The 19776-nt window shown below is 57.7% G+C and overlaps 1 protein-coding gene across 1 annotated transcript; it reads left to right on the forward strand.

The window, feature by feature from the left end:
- The first annotated feature begins 1979 nt into the window (after window positions 1–1979).
- On the forward strand, window positions 1980–18684 carry NPC1L1 (NPC1 like intracellular cholesterol transporter 1). The gene is made up of 19 exons (XM_025853131.2): window positions 1980–2338; window positions 3228–4756; window positions 6584–6684; window positions 7236–7408; window positions 7530–7658; window positions 7894–8076; window positions 8546–8660; window positions 8786–8913; window positions 9309–9446; window positions 9643–9732; window positions 14062–14252; window positions 14429–14553; window positions 15027–15153; window positions 15233–15288; window positions 16043–16193; window positions 16311–16542; window positions 16630–16743; window positions 16824–16986; window positions 17347–18684. Exons 1-19 carry the CDS (start codon window positions 2285–2287, stop codon window positions 17538–17540), a joined length of 3993 nt encoding a protein of 1330 aa, XP_025708916.1. The 5' UTR covers window positions 1980–2284; the 3' UTR covers window positions 17541–18684.
- Window positions 18685–19776: the final 1092 nt, after the last annotated feature.

Genomic DNA, 19776 nt, shown 5'->3' on the forward strand with positions numbered 1-19776 from the left:
AATGGGCCCCACTGATGCAAGAGGTTAGTACTGGGGGCTGTGGGCACATGACGGAGTGTATGGGAACTCCTGTAAACAGAAGACTGCTCCAAAAAAAAAAAAAAAAAAAAGCCTTCACACTGTCCAGAACCAGATCACAGGGCCACAGGCAGCTGCAAAGGAGGCTGGGAGGGCAGAGAAGCATCTCTTGCCTGCACTGCAGACACAGGCCTTCGGCAAATAGCATCAGGGTTCCAGACCCTAAATCTCACCCTGTAGGCTGGTGCCCAGGGAGTCCCAACAGTGCACCCGGGCTGGTCAGAGTGTCTCACACACACCCAGCCAGGTGTTGTGCCCGGGCCGCCTCTGGCTGAGTGCCACAGCCTGACCCCTACCTCTCAGCCCAGACTTCGGACTCTTCAAAGGCCCCCCCAGGGGAGGGGCAGGACTTGCCTAGGGCGGACTGCCCGGCATCCGCCAACCTGGACCCCAGCAGGCTTCTCTCCCTGCCGTCTCCTGAGCTGGGAGACTGGCTCCCGTTCAGTCCTCTCTGGGCCGGAGCGGGCATACCCCATCTCCCTCGTCACGAAGGAAAAGGGAAACTGAGGCCTCCAGTCTGACAACAGAGACAGTGCACTGTGAAGGCGAGGCTGCTGACCAGGGCGCTTGGGTATTGCTGGTGTCAGCGGAAAGCATTTCAGTCCAGGGGCGTCAATCGTCTGAGCCCTTCACCCGACACTGTGAGCCGTGCACTTAGGGCATAAGCCTGGCGCCTTTTGGCACACTGATCTCCTCTCTAGGATCTCGGGTCTGAATCAATGCAAGATCGAGGAACTACAGTTGGGCACAAAGACACAAACCAAAAACTAAGGCATCATAATGACATGCTGGCACTGGCTGGCCTCTGGCTCCAGGAGCTGGATCTGTCTCTCTGCAGGACACGGCCTGGCGGGAAGCGTGCAGATTGTGGGGAGCATGTCCATCTTCTGCTCAGGGTCCAGGTGCTGCTCTCAGCCTGGCTGAGTCTCAGCTAAGACCCCGGAGACCACACAGTCTTCTTTCCATTCCCTGGCTCATCCCCGCTCCCCCGCTGGGGTCATCTGGGATCACCTGTGATAAACTATGTGCAGTGAAATCCCCATCTCAGGCTCTGCTTCAGGGGGAAGATCCTGGAGCAGGGACAGAAACCCTGAGTGGGGGCTGGAGTCTCCGCATGGGCCAGCCCGGTGTATGGGGGCGGGGCCTGGAGGGGACCAGATGGTGGCACACAGGCAGCCCTGGGCCCTTGACTCTTCTCCCCACCCACGGCTGACTCAGAGCTGACTCAGGGTGGGCCTGAGCCCCCTCGGCTTCTGTCTTCCCTGGCACGTCTAGGATGGCTCTTCTGAGTCAGGCCAGGGTCCATGAGACACAGGATCTGAGAGATAGCAGGCTTCTTCCTGCAGTTGCCTTGGGTAGGCAGCCACACGGAAGGTGCTCCCCACAGTCTCCCTTATCAGCTCAGCCTTGGCGTGGGGGCCAAGGTCTGGTCCATCCGGTGATAGGGAGAGCCCAAGGGAGGGAGCAGAAGGTGAGTACCGTGCACCTGTGCTGTTTGCGTGGGGCTCCCAGTCTCACTGCCCCTGCAGGGTTGGCAGGGACAGGCCTGGTCCGGGAGGGGGACAGGGTGGGAGAGCCAGGTGGGCAGAGGAGGCTGTGGCTCTCGCATCTGGGATCTCTGTGCACTGTCAGGCCTCGGGGGGCTGATCTTCCCCTCCACCCAGAGGAGGAGATTTGTCACTGGTCACTCCACCCCTAACTGTCCCCTCTGTTATCAGGTTGTTAATATTAATTAACAACTGTTGCTAAGGTTGACAGTGCTAGGGTGTATCCCAGCCACAGCTGGCTTGGTCTTAAGAGAGGGCTGGACAGAGAGGGGGTCTGAGGCTGGGCAGGGTGAGGGTGGGCAGGGTGGGTGGCTGGGGGTTTGGAGGGCCAACTCTTGCTCTGGGAAGTGGGCCAAGGGGAGACCCCAGCACCTCACCAGGAGGCTCATTGAGAGAGTGGGACAAAGGCAGGAGGGCAGAAGAAGGTGGATCATTAACTAGTTGGGAGCCCTGGGAGGTGTGAGGCTCAGCCCCATTGGTCCCAGCTGAGTCAGGCCAGGCTGTCCGTAACGGGGAGGCTGCCTAGCTGTACACCCCCAGTTTCAGTACATGAGCCATCCAGACAAGCACTGTGTGTCTCCAAGAGCCGGCCCTCGGCTGTCCCCGGCTGTCCCTGTGGCCTAGCCCCACTGCCCTCGGACCCCTTCCCCTGCGCTGGGATGGCGGAGGCCGGCCTGAGGGGCTGGCTGCTATGGGCACTGGTCCTGCACTTGGTGAGTCTGGGTGCTGGCGGCCCCTCCGCCACTGCCTGCCCGGGGGGTACTGTGTGGGGGGCTGCATGGCCATGGCGAGGAGGGCCTGGAGTCTGAGGCGCTGGTCTGTGGACGGATGAGGGATCCCAGGTGGCCCCAGCAGGGGTGCAGGTAGGGGTCCCGGGGACCGGGGATGACGGGGTGCCTCCCCTCGCTGGTGCGCCATGGACGTCCTGGCCTGAGGTGGGAGCGCAGGGATGAGGGAGGGTCCCGTCCTGGGATGCTATGGGGTGGGCTCAGGGGGGTCACCTGACGAGGATTTAGCATCTGGAGGCCGGGGGAGTTCTGGTGCTCTTGCCTCGAGTTTCTCCGTCGCTCGCATGTCCCTGAGGACGGGCGAAGGCTTTCGGCCCCAAGCAGGTGAGGGCAGGGCAAGCTCTGCACAGAATCTCCAAGAGGGCCCCTGGGCCTCCGAGCGTGGGCTGCAGCTCCGGCAGATGGCGGGACCTTTGAAGCCACCGTGCCCCGAGGGCACAGGGCCACTTGGATTCAGCCCCCGACCTGCCGGGCCACCGTGTCCCGGCAGGACCACGCCACAGCCTCCAGGGTTCTCCCAGCCCAGTCCGTTCTCCCCACCTGCCCCCTCACCCTCCGCCGTGACCTTGCTAAATGCAGGTCTGTCCAGCCACCTCCCTCTCCAGTGACCCCCGCCACTCAGGATGAAGGCCCGGCTGTGCCTGCCCACCCATCGCCCCCAGACACGGTGGGAGGCACCCCACCTCTCCCTGGGTCCCCCAGCGGTCCACCCCACGCGTGCCCCTGCCCTGGGTCCTCCCGCCCGCACTGCCCGCCAGCCTCCCGAGGCGCTGCCTGGTGCTGGGGTCCGTGGTGACGTAGCCCTGCCCCGTAGGCCCAGGGCGTGCTGTACACGCCGATCCACCAGGCTGGCTACTGCGCTTTCTATGATGAGTGTGGGAAGAACCCGGAGCTGTCCGGGGGCCTGGCCCCTCTGTCGAACGTGTCCTGCCTGTCCAATACGCCCGCCGTCCACGTCACAGGTGACCATCTGGCTCTCCTGCAGCGCATCTGCCCCGGCCTCTACACAGGCCCCAACACCACCTACGCCTGCTGCTCTTCCAAGCAGCTGGTGTCCCTGGAGGTGAGCCTGACGGTCACCAAGGCCCTCCTCACCCGCTGCCCCGCCTGCTCCGACAACTTCGTGAACCTACACTGCCACAATACCTGCAGCCCCGACCAGAGCCTCTTCATCAACGTGACCCGCGTGGTGGGGGGCGGGGGGAGCCGGTCCCAGGCCGTGGTGGCCTACGAGGCTTTCTACCAGAGCAGCTTCGCCCAGCGGACCTATGACTCCTGCAGCCGGGTGCGCATCCCCTCGGCTGCCACACTGGCCGTGGGCACCATGTGCGGCGTGTACGGCTCCGCCCTCTGCAACGCTCAGCGCTGGCTCAATTTCCAGGGGGACACAGGGAACGGCCTGGCCCCCCTGGACATCACCTTCCACCTGCTGGAGCCGGGCCAGGCCCCCGGGAGCGGGATGCAGCCTCTGAACACAGAGATCAGGCCCTGTAACGAGTCCCAGGGGAACGGCATGGTGGCCTGCTCCTGCCAGGACTGCGCTGCGTCCTGCCCGGTCATCCCCCGGCCCCAGGCCCTGGACGCCACCTTCTACCTGGGCCGGATGGCGGGCGGGCTGGCCCTCGTCATCATCCTCTGCTCTGCACTCGCCCTGCTCACGGCCTTCCTGGTGGGGACCTGCCTGGCCTCGGCCCGCCGCCGGGAAAAGACGCCGGGCCCCAAGGCAGGCATAAGCCTGTCTGACAGACTCAGCCTCTCCACCCACACCGTCCTTAGCCGGTGCTTCCAGGGCTGGGGCACGTGGGTGGCCTCGTGGCCGCTGACCGTCCTCTTCCTGTCCATCGCAGTGGTGGTGGCCTTGTCGGGAGGCCTGGCCTTTGTGGAGCTGACCACGGACCCCGTGGAGCTGTGGTCGGCCCCCAGCAGCCAAGCCCGCAGTGAGAAGGCGTTCCACGACCAGCATTTCGGCCCCTTCTTCCGGACCAACCAGGTGATCCTGCGGGCCCCCAACCAGCCCAGCTACCGCTACGACTCCCTGCTGCTTGGGCCCAAGAACTTCAGCGGGATCCTGGTCTCGGACCTCCTGCTGGAGCTACTGGAGCTGCAGGAGAGGCTGCGGCACCTGCAGGTGTGGTCGCCCACGGAGCAGCGCAACATCTCGCTGCAGGACATCTGCTTCGCGCCCCTCAACCCGCACAACGCCAGTCTCTCTGACTGCTGTGTCAACAGCCTCCTGCAGTATTTCCAGAACAACCGCACGCGCTTGCTGCTCACCGCCAACCAGACGCTCATGGGGCACACCTCCCAGGTGGACTGGAGGGACCACTTCCTCTACTGCGCCAAGTGAGTGCCCAGCCGGGGCTGTGGTGGGCGCCAGGGCCTCGCAGCCCCTGGGCTGCTGCGTGGCTCAGCGTCTCAGTCTCAGGGGCTGCACCACACCCTCTCCCCCCAAGCCTCCCCCACGGGCCCCACTCGCTGTTGCAGATTTGCAGGGGGCCATCTCGGCCTCCCTGGTTCCGACTCCACTCGGACATAGCAGTGGCACCCTTGCGCGTCCTTGCTTTGTGTGTTACAGAGCAGTGTGACAGCCCCACACGTGCGTGGGCTTCTGTGCGGGCCCCTGAGGCCAGCAGGGTCCCCCGCAAGGTGCTCTCGGGCCAGGGCAGGGGCTGGGGCTTGTCTCAGGTTCCACGCGCCTGGGCTGGGTGCCCCTGTGCAGGAGGCAGCCACACAGCCTGGTGCTTTCTGGGTTCGGTCCCCAGCGGCCTCCACTCTGCCGCAGTGTGAACCAGGATGCTGAGGCCTCTGGGCCTCGGGGCTGGGAGTGAGGACTCCCGGGCCACCACGGCCTGGAGGGCAGCAGGTGGGCAGGCAGTGGCTGAGGCTCTCTGAGGCTGCAGCAGGCAGAGGTTCTCAGCGTCTGGAGAGACCCAAGTCCCCACAGAGCTCTAGACAGAACACAGGTTCTATCTACTGACACCTCCCACACGAGAAAGCAAAACTGAGAAATGAAAAAATCTGTATTAGTTCTTTACAAATCACAGTAATGAGCCCATTGCATGTCCACAGAGGTAGCATAGTGTCTCACTTAATAGAAGACAGCTGGATCCTGGCATCTGCATGTGGTCTGTTGGTCGGAGGCAAGTGAGAACACTTGACCTTGCCCCTGTGTGGCCAGATGAGGGAGGCATGTTGCGACAGCCTTCGACATACCTGGGGTTACCTTTGATACTATGCCAGAGTCAGCAGGTGGTTGTTTTCTAGATGTTAGTTGCAATATGGAGTCTGAAGCCATGTTGGTGAACCGTCTGTACCCCTTATATCCGAGGGCAAATGAGGGGGAAAGGCAAAGAGCATCGTAGTGTTATCATGAAAATAGGTTTGGCCTTGCAGACCCTGGGCCCTGACGCCACACTGAGAACCACTGGATTAGAGGAGAGAGACCCAGGGCTCCACCCCTTGGGGAAGCCCATGGTTTGGGCCACTTCCCAGAGTCTGTGCCTCGGCCCCAGCTGGCCCTCAGAACTAGCGAGTCAGGGTGGAAGCTCTGGCCCCAGGCGCAGTCCTCATGTTGGCTTTATTTTGGTGTTGGATGCTCACAACAGCTCTTGAGTGGCCTGATGATCCCCATTCGAGACAGGAAAATGGGCCCAGGGGTGTAGTGAGCTGCTCCAGGTTACAGGGCAACCAGCACGCCCAGGACAGCTGGTGACCGACGTGGTCACTCGCAAAGAGCACTTTGTCCAGGTTCCCAAGGTATGCTTGCAGGAAGGCTTAGTAGAGACGTGCCCAAGGTCGTGGGCTGGTCACCTGTCCGCAGAAAGAAGGCTCTGAACTCAGGGCCTGGAGGGTTCCAGGCTGGCGAGGGAAGAGGCTGAGCAGTGCGAGGCCCGGGCAGCTGTCTTGTGCTGACTCCAGGGGCGAAGTCCTGGGGTCCCCCCAGGGGGCCATGTATGTGATGCCCACCCAACTTGTCTGGGCTGTGTCCCTGAGCCAGGAGCCTCGGGCAGGTGTGTGGGGAGAGGGTCCACTGTGGGTTGGGCCGCATGAAATCCTTTGAGAGAAATGGTTCTGACCACGGGGTCAGGTGCCGGTGCTAACAGCCTGGGGCTGGGTGCCGGGTCTGTCAACGGGCACAGGGCCGGGAAAGATCCTTCCTTCTGCCCCCAGTGCCCCGCTCACCTTCAAGGATGGCACGGCCCTAGCCCTGAGCTGCATAGCTGACTACGGGGGCCCGGTCTTCCCCTTCCTTGCCGTGGGGGGTTACAAAGGTAAGCCTGGTGGCTCCAGGGGAGGCCAGCGAGGGGGCAGTACGGGGCAGGAGGAGTGGTGGGAAGGAATAGTGATGGGATCTTGCTGCTTGGGGGTGGCCAGGTTTGGCAGGGGCTGGAGGGGGCCGCCGACCTGCCATCTCCTTCAGCTTCTCCCAGCCAGCTCAGATCTGGTCTGTGCCTGGGTTCACAGGCCCTGCTCTTGGCTGAGAGAGGGGAGTCGGGGGAGGGGTTAGACAATGACTTGGACACGCAAGGTTGGGGAGGGGAGCAGGGGTGAGGCTGGAGTGGGAAGGGGAGCAGGGGTGAAGCTGGAGTGGGAGGGGAGGCAGGGATGGGGCTGCAGTGGGGGAGGGGAGCAGGGATGGGGCTGGAGTTGGGGGAGGGGAGCAGGGATGGGGCTGGAGTGGGGGAGGGGAGCAGGGATGAGGCTGGAGTGGGGAGGAGAGTAGGGATGGGGCTGGAGTGGGGGAGGGGAGCAGGGATGGGGCTGGAGTAGGGGAAGGGAGCAGGGGTGAGGAAGGAGGGTGGCTGAGCATTTCTCATCCCAGGGAAGGACTACTCTGAGGCAGAGGCCCTGTTCATGACCTTCTCCCTCAACAACTATGCCCCCGGGGACCCCCGGCTGGAGAGCGCCAAGCTCTGGGAAGCGGCCTTCTTGAAGGAGGTGAAAGCCTTCCAGCAGAGTTCAGCTGGCAGGTTCCAGGTCGCATTCATGGCGGAGGTAGGTTTCGGGGTCCCTGGCTCTGCAGGGGGGGAGGACCCCGGTGGGGGGGGACCTCAGGTGGGTTCCTCCCCCTCCCGCAGCCCCACTGGGTCAGTGCTGTTGGGCTGTGTGTTCGCAGCGCTCCCTGGAGGACGAGATCAACCGCACCACGGCCCAGGACCTGCCCATCTTCGGGATCAGCTACATCGTCATCTTCCTGTACATCTCCCTGGCCCTGGGCAGATACTCCAGCTGGCGCCGGGTGCTGGTGAGAACTCGGGGGGGGGGGCGGGGGCACGGCGGGGTGGCTTGTCCAGACATCCAGAGCCTTCCCCACAGGGGCTTCCCGAAGGGTAATGCTTTTTGGAGGTGTCCTGCTCTCGGACAGGCCGCCCTGGAGCAGACGCAGAGCTGAGCTTTAGAACACCCAACAAGACGTGCTGCGGGAGAGGCACAGGCTCCCGCGGGGTGCAGCCCGGAGGCTGAGCCTGGTCCCGTTGCAGGTGGACTCCAAGGTCACGCTGGGCCTGGGCGGGGTGGCGGTGGTGCTGGGAGCAGTCACGGCGGCCATGGGCTTCTTCTCCTACCTGGGCGTGCCCTCCTCCCTGGTGATCCTTCAGGTGGTGCCTTTCCTGGTGCTTGCCGTGGGGGCCGACAACATCTTCATTTTTGTTCTGGAGTACCAGGTGAGAGGGCGGGGGGGGGTCTCCCCCTCTCGCAGGGGCGGCCCTGCACCCCCCGGGCTTCTGGCCAGCTCTGCTCGTGCATGCACGTCCCAGGTTCCTGTAGAGATCAGAGGGTTCCGGGTCACTTCACGGCACCTGTGTCCCCTGCACTCGCTCTCCCTCGGGCCGTCATGCCCTCTATGAGCGTCACGGCCTCCTCCGTGGCATGCCACGGACGCACAGTCCGAGTTGATCTAGGCTCTCCTGTCGGTGGACATTGAGGGACCTGGGGATATGTTGGAACAAGCTATGGACGTCCCCAAACGTGCCAAGCGTGTCTCTGGGCCAGACCCCGCAAAGTGGATGAGGCAGAGAGCAGAGCATTCGAGGGATCTGCTCCTGACGGGGGTGGGGTGGGGTGGAGCACGGGCACGGGCCAGCTCCCTGCCCATGGCCGGCTCTGGACCCTGTCCCTGATGTGCCCACTCAGAGGCTGCCTCGGAGGCCCGGAGAGCGGCGAGAGGAGCACACTGGCCGCGCGCTGGGCAGAGTGGCCCCCAGCATGCTGCTCTGCAGCCTGTCTGAGGCCATCTGCTTCTTTCTTGGTGAGCCTGGGCAGCCCCTCCCCGCCAGGCCACAGGAGGGCTGGGGGCACTAGGTGTGGGCAGCCCCCTTCCCTCCACTGCTCTGAGCAGACGCCTCGCCCTGAGACTCACCCTTGCACCCCCAGGGGCCCTGACCCCCATGCCAGCTGTGAGAACCTTTGCCCTGACCTCCGGCTTTGCGATCATCCTCGACTTCCTGCTCCAGGTGTCCGCCTTCGTGGCCCTGTTTTCCCTGGACAGCAGGAGGCAGGAGGTAGGGGTGGTGCAGGACCCAGGGGCCCGCCTGGCCTCATCTCTGTGGGGATGGGGGGCAGGGATCAGAGAGTGGGGCTGGATGCAGGGAGAGCGTGCTGGGATGTGTGGGCCACGAAGCCCCCAGGGCCCCAGAGAAAAGGTGATTTAGGGGAATATGATCAAACCTGCAAAGTACAAAAGGTCTAGAAAAAAATGGAAGTGAGATGTTGACGGGGAGCTAGTGTTTCTGCGACAGTGCAAAGTTTAGAGGTGTTTAATCAAGAGAGAAAAACAAACAACACAGCACTCTGGCACATCCCCTTGCAAGGCACTTCCGCGGGGCGGGGGCGGGGGTGGGGGGAGGCAGTGCCCGGGGCTGCTTTGGGGCCACTCCGAGGGACTGCTTCGCTCTAGGCCTCCCGGTTGGATGTCTGCCCCTGCGTTGGTGCCCCGAAGCTGCCCCCACCTGACCAAAGCGAGGGGCTCCTGCTCCGATTCTTCCGGAAGTTCTATGTCCCACTCCTGCTGCACAGGGTCACGCGCGTGGTTGTGGTGAGTGGGGTGGGAGGCGCGGCTTGGGGGTCCTCCCACCCCTGGGGCAGCGGGGATGGGAGGGTCTGCTCAGCCTGGCCCCTGGTCCTGCCTGCCTGCGAAGGGGTCGACAGCTTGCCCAGGCCCCGGGGCTCAAGCACAGGGGTGGCTGGGATTCAAGTCTGCCCAGCTCCAGAATATCCCCCTACCTCCTCAGCTACTGCTGTTCATGGGCCTGTTTGGAGTGGGGCTCTATTTCATGTGCCACATCAGCGTGGGACTGGATCAGGAGCTGGCCCTGCCCAAGGTGAGCTGCGCCTGGTGACCTCTAGTTGGTGGCCTTGCTCCCCTGGGGTTCAGGAGGGTCAGCGCACATGGCTGGTGGAGGGCAGGGGCCAGGGGCTTGGTGGGCGGTACAGGGCTGTTCACAGTGCTGACCTGGGGAGGGAAGCTGAATCAGTTTGTGAATGCCCAGGCCCCATGGGGCTCTGTGGGAGGCAAGACGCTGTGGCTCAAGGAGTTGGAGAGCCTCGTGGGTAGAAGAGAGGTGTGAGGGGCTGGAGCACATGTAGGATCTGAGGGGGACAGCATCGAGGATGATCCCACCTGCCTGTGGACCCCCACCGACCCCCCTGTGGTCCCCCCGCGCTGGTGCCCACCGTCTCCTCTCCGTCTCTGTGGATTGGACGCCTCTCAGATGGACATCTGAGCTCCCAGAATGGGAACCCTACAGTGTGTCCTGTGTGTGTGGCTCATTCCACTCAGCATCGCGTCCTCCAGGTTCATCCACGCTGGAGTAGGTGTCAAGAGTGTCCTTCCTCTTCCAGGCTGAGGATTTTCATACACACACCCCACATTTTGTTTATCCATCATTTGTCTGCTACGGACATGGTTCCTTCCGGGTCTGAGCGGCTGGGAATGACGCTGCCGTGAACACGGGTGCACAGCTGTCTCTTCCAGAACCTGCTTTGGGATGTGTTCCCAGAGGTGGAACTGCTGGAACAGATCATAATTCTAATTTTAGTTTTTTGAGTACCACCATACTGTTTTCCACGTAGCTGTTCTGTTTTATGATCCCCTCTATGGCTCTCCAGGAGTCCGATGTCTCCCTGTCCATGCCAACACTTGTTTCTGGCTTTTTTCTTTTTCTGTTTCAATGGCAGCTGTCCTGACGGGTGTGAAGGGGCATCTCATTGAGGTTTTGATCTGCTTTCCCTGATGAGCAGTGATATCGAGCATCTTTTCATGCGCTCATTGGCCATTTGTGTGTCTTCTTTGGAGAAATGTCTGTTCAAGTGTTTTGCCCATTTTACAGCTTGCTTTATTGTTGTTGTTTTGTTTCTTTGTTGAATTTTGGGAGTTCTCTAGATATTCTGGGTAGTAATCCCTTATCAGATACATGATTTGCAGATGTTTTCTTCATTTCTATCGGTTGCCTTTCTACTCTTATCAGTAGTGTGCTCTGATAAACAAAAGTTTTTAAGTTTTGTGGTGCCTGGCTGGCTCAGTGGGAAGAGCATGTGACTCCTGATCTCAGGGTTGTTGAGTTCAGGCCCCACGTTGGGTGTAGCAATGACTTAAAAATAAAATCTTTAAAAAAAAGTTTTTCATTTTCATAAAGTACAATTTGCCTATTTTTCTGTTTCTTAACTGGGCTTTTGGTGTCATTCAAGAAATAATCACCAAATCCAGTATCTTGAAGCTTTTCTCCTATGTTTCCTCTAAGGGTATTACAAATTCAACTCTTAAGTGTTGGATCCATTTTGAGTTAATTTTTGTACATAGTTACATATATTTTTTTTCTTTCCTTTTTTTTTAAGTAGGCTCCAAACCCAGTGTGGAACCCAGCATGGGGCTTGAACTCATAACCCCGAGATCAAGACCTGACCTGAGGTCAAGAGTCAGATGCTCAACTGACCAAGCCACCCAGGCGCCCCAGAGTTGTGTATAATTTTTGTATTGTGATTACATTTTTAATGTAAAAAATTATCATACCTGTGTCACAAACACTTCCTTATATAACTGTTTTTCTTATAGATTGCATAGTTGCTTCATTATCTGACTAGGATGAGGCACACAGAAATCAAAGCAAGTTTTACATTAGTAAAAGTTGATCACAGAAGAAAATGTACTTACATAAATGAGATAACACATTAGAAAGAGTACAGATCTATATTTGTAAAGAGATATAGATATTTTGATAATCATTTAATAGTATATAGCCAAAATTATGTATATGTAATTATATACATATATATAACATATACATATATATATATTTTTTTAATTTAAGCTCGATTTGGTTAACATACAGTGCATTAGTTTCAGAGATAGAGTTCAGTGATTCATCAGTTGCATATGATACCCAGTGCTCATTACATCACGTGCCCTCCTTAATGCCTATCACCCAGTTACCCCAGCCCCCCACCCACCTCCCTTCCAGCAACCCTCAGTTTGATTTCTAGGTTAAGAGTCTCTTATGGTTTGTCTCCCTCTCTGATTTCATCTTGTTTTATTTTTCCCTCCCTTCTCCCGTGATCCTTTGCTTTGTTTCTTATAATCCACATGTGAGTGAGATCATATGGTATTTGTCTTGCTCTGATTGACTTATTTCATTTAGCATAATACTCTCCAGTTCCATCCATGTTGTTGCAAGTGGTAAGATTTCCTTCTTTTTGATGGCTGCATAATATTCCATTGTATTTATGTACCACATCTTCTTTATCCATTCATCTGTTGATGGACATCTGAGCTCTTTCCACAGTCTGGCTCTTGTGGACATTGCTGCTATAGTTGTGTATATTTTTGAAGGTCCAACTTCATTCTTTTGTGTGTGGATGTCCCAATGTCCCGGCACCATCTGTTGAGGAGACTTCTTTTCCCCACTGAATGGCCTGGGCTTCTTTGTCAAATTCCATGTCGCCATGTATGCCCAGGTTTATGTCTGGGCTTGCTCTTCCATTTGGTTGTTCTATGTGTCTGTCTTCATGCTGGCACCTCACTGCTTTGATTACTGTATTTTTGTGGCAAGTTTTGAAATCAGGAAATGTGAGTCCTCCAACTTTTTTAAAAAATTTATTTATTTATTTATTTATTTGAGAGAAAGAGAGAGAGCGAGCGAACGTGGGGAAGAGCAGAAGGAGAGGGAGAATCCCAAGCAGAGTGCCCATTGAGTGTGGAGCCCAATGGAAGGCTGGATCCCATGACCCTGAGATCATGACCTGAGCCAAAATCAAGAGTCAGACTCCCAACTGACTGAGCCACCCAGGCGCCCTGAGTCCTCCAACTTTATTCTTCTTTTAAAGATTGTTTGGGCTATTTGGAGTCCCTTGTGGATTTTAGGACGGATTTTTCTATTTCTGCAAGAAAGGTCATTGGGATCTGGACAGGATTGCACTGAATCTGGAGACTCTCTAGCGGACCATAGTCAGTTTTCTGGCCCACGAACGCAGATGTCTTCCCACTTATTTGTGTGTTCTTTAATTTCTTTCGGCGATGCTGTGTGGTTGCCAGCGTGCAGTCCATTCACCCCTTGGGTGACATTAATTCCTAAGTACCTTATTCTTTTTATGCTATTGTAACTAGGCTTTCCCTAGTTTCCTGTTTGGGTTAGTCAGTGCTCGTGTATAGAGATGTGACTGATTTTTATGTGTTGATCTTGTAACTTGCAATCTTGCTCAATTTATTTACTAGTTTTAAGGGGTTTGGGGTGGAATTTTAGAGTTTCATGAATGTAAGATCATGTAATCTGTGACCAGAAATTTTCATGTAGTCCTCGTACTTTCCAGCTCCAAAATTCCTTTCTGGATTCTGTTTTATTTTTTCTATTGGTTGATCATTCCATTTTGTCCATACTTTCTTTTCTTGGCTTTGTCTGGTTGCTCTTTGAGCATCCCTAAGATAGGTGTTTTAAAGTGTCTGATGAGTGTCTGGGATGGTTGTTGTTGAGAAATGGACAGTTGAGTCTTATCGTATGGTAACTCTAAAGATCAGATTCTCCCCCTTCCCAGGGGGTTTGCTTTAAAAAAAGAAATGTGATTGTTGCTGGTGTCTCTGTCTTGAAGATTAGCCTGAGGAGTAAAATTAAAGACTTATCAGACCTTTTCTGAGCCTGAGCCTTTCCCTGGTACTGTAACATGCGGTGACTTCTCTTGTATTTGTGGTTGCTTCTGAATGTCCCATTCCTTCTACATCTGCCTGCCAAAAGGGAGAAAAGGGAAAACATGGTGAGGAAAATTAATAAACCTATCACTAGTCACTTAAACATCTCAGCAGGCTTGCCAGCTCGAGGAGGGGGCTGACGGCGGCAGCCCGACTCTGCACCACTGAAATCAGAGCAGCACTCAGCAATCAGAGTGCAAACCCGTGATCTTTAGGGGCCGGGGTGCTCCTGTCCCATGCTGGGCCCCGCAAGCTGTGTGCAAAGTGCCCGCGTGTGGCCGGGCAGCCGCTACCATGCTGAGCGCTGAAGGCAATTGGCATTAACCACTATTCAGCTTCTGGGCCTTTCTCTGGGAGCTGCAAGCCCTCAGCAGACCCCGGAGCTCCAAACTATGTCTATCAGACAGGTGCTTCCGGCGCAGGGGTGTCCAGGTGGGGGGATGGGTGCCTGGTACCTTCTACTCCGTCCCCTCAGGATTCATACCTGCTGGACTATTTCTTCAATCTGAACCACTACTTTGAGGTGGGAGCTCCAGTCTACTTTGTCACCACGGGGGGCTATGACTTCTCCAGCAAGGCGGGTATGAATGCCATTTGCTCTAGTGCGGGATGCGACAGCTACTCCTTAACCCAGAAGATACAGTATGCCACCGAGTTCCCTGAGGAGTGAGTGCCCCAGCCAAGCCCTGTCTGTGCCCCCCACCCCCCCTTCCAGACTCCTTGACCTCACCCACCTGTCCTCCCACTGCCCTGTGCCTGGGGAGGGGGGGTGGGCCCCGGGAAGGACTCACTGCCTGCCCAGCAGGTCCTGCCCCCCCAGCGTCCTCTCCCCTGACCCTCAGGTCTTACCTGGCCATCCCTGCCTCCTCCTGGGTGGATGACTTCATAGACTGGCTGACGCCATCCTCCTGCTGCCGCCTTTATGCCTTTGGTGCTCATAAAGGCGAATTCTGCCCCTCGACCGTCAGTGAGTCAGGGCCTCTGGGGGCTTCCGGCCTACCACAGCTTGGGGAAACTGAGGCAAGCGAGGGGAGCATGGCTAGGCCCTCTTAGCCCCTCCCGCACTCTCGCAGGGTCAGTGAGGGTGGGGGCACAGGCTTGGGGCACCTGTGGGGGTGAGCACCCCCCGAGTTGTGATCTCACGGGTGGTGGAAGGGGGAGAGCCGAGTGTAGCATGTGGCTCTGGCCCCGAGTAGCTGCATTTGTCGGTGGAGTGGGGAGGCCGAAGGGAGTGGTTTCCTTGCTCTACACTTGGCTTCCTCACCTGCTATAGTTGCTGGTGGTTTCCATGACCGAGAGGGGAACCCCTCCTCCTCCAGAGCACACGTGCCACGTGCGTGCTGCATGTTTCGGGGGCGGCAGTGCCTGGGCACCTGGATGGCAATGGGGGGCTGCCCAGCCCGGGGGGGGCACTGCCCAGAGCCCCCGCTGTCTTTGCAGACTCCCTGGCCTGCTTGAAGAACTGCATGAACTTCACGCTGGGCCCTCTCCGGCCCTCAGAGGAGCAGTTTCACAAGTACCTTCCCTGGTTCCTCAGTGACCCGCCCAACATCCAGTGTCCCAAAGGGTAAGCCTGGGGTGGGAAGCACAGACGGTCTGCGAGGGTGGCCGAGGTCCCTGATTAAGCCTTTGCTCTGGCCTTGCAGGGGATTGGCAGCGTATAACACCTCTGTGCATTTGGGACCCAATGGCCAGATTTTAGGTAAGTGTGGCCTCACCCGGCAGGGAAGGTCAGAGTTAGCGGCCCTGGGGGTCACCACAAGCCCCAGGGAAGAGCCTCTCAATCTGCAATCCTCTCCCCTTCCTCCTTCATGGGGAGCCTTCCACCTGCCCTGGCCCTGTCCTCAGAGGCCATGTTACCCAGCTCCCCGTTCTCAGACTTCACCCCTGTCTGCCCTGCTTCCTTCTCCCACCCCCAAATCCTCAGTCAAGGAGACACGCCTGGACTCTTCCAGTGCTGGGGGGTTAGCCACACCCCTTACTCACATGCACAAATCACCGCAAATGTGGGCAGCTGGCTAAACGGATGGCGATTGCCCCTGCCCTGCAGTCACCCTATCCGCTGAACCGCTCCTGCATTTCTGCCTCTCCTTCTGGATCTTCCCTCTAGGAAGATGCCCATTGGAAAAGTAATTGACTTAATTTGAAAAAAATCCAATGCGTGTTTTGAAACCCTAGAGCACAGCAGCATCTGGGTTTATCTGGGCGGTGTCTTTAGGGTTCCCCCCGGCAGAGGCCGGCTGGGCCCGGGGCTCCCGCGGGGGCAGGACCGGCTGCAGGGCTGCACTGTGAATCCCGCAGGCTGGGCCCCTTGCTCACAACGGAAGAATATTCCATCGGGGTGGCCTCCCCACCCTGATCGCAGTCGGGTGTGCCCCAGGGTCTGAGGGTGCCTGCAGGGGGCTCTGACCTTGCCCTTCCTCTGTTCTTCCCCCCCACCCCCCGCGCGGGCGCAGCCTCGCGGTTCATGGCCTACCACAAGCCGCTGCGGAATTCGCAGGATTACACGGAAGCTCTGCGGGCGTCGCGCGCGCTGGCGGCCAACATCACCGCCCACCTGCGGCAGGTGCCGGGCACCGACCCGGCCTTCGAAGTTTTCCCCTACACGTGAGGCCCGGCGGTGGGGGCGGCGAGGGCAGCGGGAGCAGAGAGGGTCCCCGGGGCGCGCGGAGCCCAACACGGAGGCCACGCGCCCCAGCGGTGACAGCGCTCCGCCCCCCACAGGATCACCAACGTGTTCTACGAGCAGTACCTGAACGTGGTCCCCGAGGGCCTCTTCATGCTGGCCATCTGCCTGCTGCCCACCTTCATCGTCTGCTGCCTGCTGCTGGGCATGGACCTGCGCTCGGGCCTCCTCAACCTGTTCTCCATTATCATGATCCTCGTGGACACTGTGGGCTTCATGGCCCTGTGGGGCATCAGCTACAACGCCGTGTCCCTCATCAACCTGGTCACGGTAACCCACCTTCCCTCGACACTCTGCTGCCTTCCGGGGCCCGCGCGCTCCGGCCCTTGCACGCCTAACGCCCCTCTCTGCCCCCAGGCGGTGGGCATCTCCGTGGAGTTCGTGTCGCACATCACCCGCGCCTTTGCGGTCAGCACCCAGCCCACGCGGCTGGAGAGGGCCAAGGAGGCCACCGTCTTCATGGGCAGCGCGGTGAGTGGGCCCGCCGCCCCCCTACCCCCCTCCGCCCGTCGCCCCGGGCCCGGCCTCACGCCTGCCTGTGACCCCCCCAGGTGTTCGCTGGCGTGGCCATGACCAACCTGCCCGGCATCCTCGTCCTGGGCCTGGCCAAGGCGCAGCTCATCCAGATCTTCTTCTTCCGCCTCAACCTCCTCATCACCGTGCTCGGCCTGCTGCACGGCCTGGTCCTCCTGCCAGTGGTCCTCAGCTACCTGGGTGAGTGCCCAGGCGCCTGCGCACGGGGGCAGGGCCTGCCGCACCCCTGCACCCAGCAGGGCGCCTCCCACACGGCGGCCCCGCCCCCTGCCCCCCCAGCCCCAGCCCAGCAGGGCGCCTCCTACACAGCCGGCCGCGCCCCTCCTATCGCCCCCCACATCTGTCTTGCAGAGCAGATCCCCGCCCGCCTGCGAATCCCTCTCTCCTTTCTTCCTGGAACGTCCGGTGGCAGCACCCAGCAAACCCTCCTTGCTAAGAGAAGCCGTTCCTCCTCCCGCTGACAGACTCAGGGCAGGGAGGAGCCTCCTGCTCAGCACATGGCCCCCCTGACCGCGGTCCTCTGTGGCTGTTCCCCTGCAGGGCCTGATGTCAACGCAGCTCTAGTGCTGGAGCAGAAGCAGATGGAAGAGGCTGACAGGGCCAGGATGGCCTCCTGCTCGAGCCACCCGAGCCCGACATCCACGGCCAGCAGCACCTACGTCAACTACGGCTTCGAACATCCTGCCAAGAGTGGCCTTTACGGTTTTCTGCCCCGCAGTGGACACGAGTTCTGATGACACCGGGGGCCACCCGGGTTCCCTCGTGGGGGCCTCTTGACTCGTCCTCCCACACAGGGTCTGGGAGAGGCTGTCCCCACGGGGGTGCCTGTGGTGGGACCTTCTCTGGCCACCGGGTTGTACCCATGAGGACATGATTATGCTGAAGGTGGCAAGCGGCAGCGTGGGGGTGACCTGTTCCTGTCTCTCGAACTTGGCATGTGTCGAGACCCCACAGAGGTGGAGCGTCCTTCTCAGCAGATCCTTCCTCCTGCAAGTTTTTAAACTTTAATTCCATATATCTATATGTAAACAATATATAGTATTATTTCACATTTTAAAATGTTTCATAAGTGGAAGCATACTTGGCGTCCACTTTCACAGCGCGTTTCCCAGGCCACACGCATGTTAGATTTATTCACAGGGGGCCCCGTAGACCTTGCCCAGTGGTCGCGGTGGCCCCACCAGATTCCCCTGTGTGAACCAACACAGTGGTTTTATCCCTCCCTCTGCTGGTGGGCACAACGCCCCCAATTACTTTTCCACTACGCCTCGATAATCACTCATATGGAATTTCCAAATCCCCAAATCTCTGAAAATCTAGTTTGTCGTCTTTTTCCTTTGTTAGTTTGGGACAAACTCATTTGGTGGCAAAAACTGACCAGACAAGATGTGTCTATTTATATGTTTCATGAATGGGCTATTTATACCCTTTGCTGTCCTTGATGGGAGTGGCCAGACATTTGGCCCGTTGATGAATCTGATTACATTGTGTGCAGGCACAGGCACTGATGGGGTGTATTATCTAAAACAGCATAAGCATCATATTACTTTTCTAAAAACCTAATTCCTGAAATTTATCTCACGTATGGGATTTCAGGTACAGAGCAGGAACCTCTATGAGGCTGAGCATGTATTTACAGGTCTCCTGGTGTATATGCGGGAGAGCTACCTGGAGGTGGTGTTGGCAAGGTAATGTATGGGTACAAACAAAGACTCCCCAGAGCTGCTCCCCTCTTCACACTCCCGCCAGCAGTGGATGAGGGGGCCTCCCTCCCTGGACCAACACCAACACAGTACATCTCACTTGCTCTTTGGGGGAAAGGGTAGGATTATGGATGATTATCATTTTTTTTTTAAGATTTTATTTATTTGACAGAGAGAGACACAGCGAGAGAGGGAACACAAGCCGGGGGGAGTGGGAGAGGGAGAAGCAGGCTTCCCGCTGAGCAGGGAGCCCGATGCGGGGCTCAATCCCAGGACCCTGGGATCATGACCTGAGCCGAAGGCAGACGCTTAACGACTGAGCCACCCAGGCGCCCCTGATTATCATTTTTTTAAAATACATTTTTTTTTAGATTTTTTTTTATTTATTTATTCATGAGAGACAGAGGAGGAGAGAGAGAGAGAGAAGCAGAGGGAGAAGCAGGCTCCCAAGGAGCAGGGAGCCCGATGCGGGACTCGATCCCAGGACCCCGGGATCATGACCTGAGCCGAAGGCAGACGCTTAACCATCTGAGCCACCCAGGCGGCGCCCTTAAAATACATTTTTAAAAAGCAAACTTTTTAAAATTTTAGAATAGTTTTAGATTTACAGAAAAATTGCGAAGATAGTACAGAGTTCCTATAGACCTCACACCCATTTTACCCGATGAACATATTATATCAGCCTAGTACATCATCAATGCACTGTTCATAAAGCGGTATTGATAATGACTACTCAAGTCCATGCTTTATTTAGATTTCCTTAGAGTCTACCTGGCATCCCTTTCTGTCCCAGGATCCCATGCAGGATAGCACGGGACATTGTTGTTATGTCTACTCAGGCTCTTAGCTGTGACAGTTTGTCAGACTTTCCTTGTTTGCAATGACCTTGACAGTTTCCAGGAGGACTGGTCAGGCATTTGGTAGAACGTCCCTCAAATGAGGTTTGTCTGGTGTTCTTCTCCTAACTAGACTGAAGTTATGGGTTTTTGGCCGAGACCCCACAGAGGTGGAGCGTCCTTCTCAGCAGATCCTATAAAGGGTGCATGCTATCCCTCTGATTTCCCACTGCTGGCATGGACTCTTGTCGCCTGGCCGAGGTCATGTCTGTCACGTGTCTCCTCGGTACAGTTACGCTCCCACCTTCCATGCTGTTCACGTGGTGCTATTTGGAGGGAAGTCACTATGTGTGGCCTACACTTAGGGAGTGGGGAGCTATGCTCCACGTCCTGGAGGGCAGAGTACTTACATAAATTACTTGGAATTCTTC

This window comes from Callorhinus ursinus, unplaced genomic scaffold (genome assembly GCF_003265705.2).
Source record: "Callorhinus ursinus isolate GAN/ISIS: 27379988/994484 unplaced genomic scaffold, GSC_fseal_2.0 scaffold60, whole genome shotgun sequence".
Taxonomy (NCBI): domain Eukaryota; kingdom Metazoa; phylum Chordata; class Mammalia; order Carnivora; family Otariidae; genus Callorhinus; species Callorhinus ursinus.

Excerpts from the sequence above, each read along its gene's own strand:
- NPC1L1 (XM_025853131.2), top strand. The coding sequence starts at position 2,285 with ATGGCGGAGGCCGGCCTGAGGGGCTGGCTGCTATGGGCACTGGTCCTG. Across the intron at positions 9,733-14,061 it reads AGGAGCTGGCCCTGCCCAAG|GATTCATACCTGCTGGACTA; the intron begins GTGAGCTGCGCC and ends CCGTCCCCTCAG. Across the intron at positions 16,987-17,346 it reads AGTGGTCCTCAGCTACCTGG|GGCCTGATGTCAACGCAGCT; the intron begins GTGAGTGCCCAG and ends GTTCCCCTGCAG.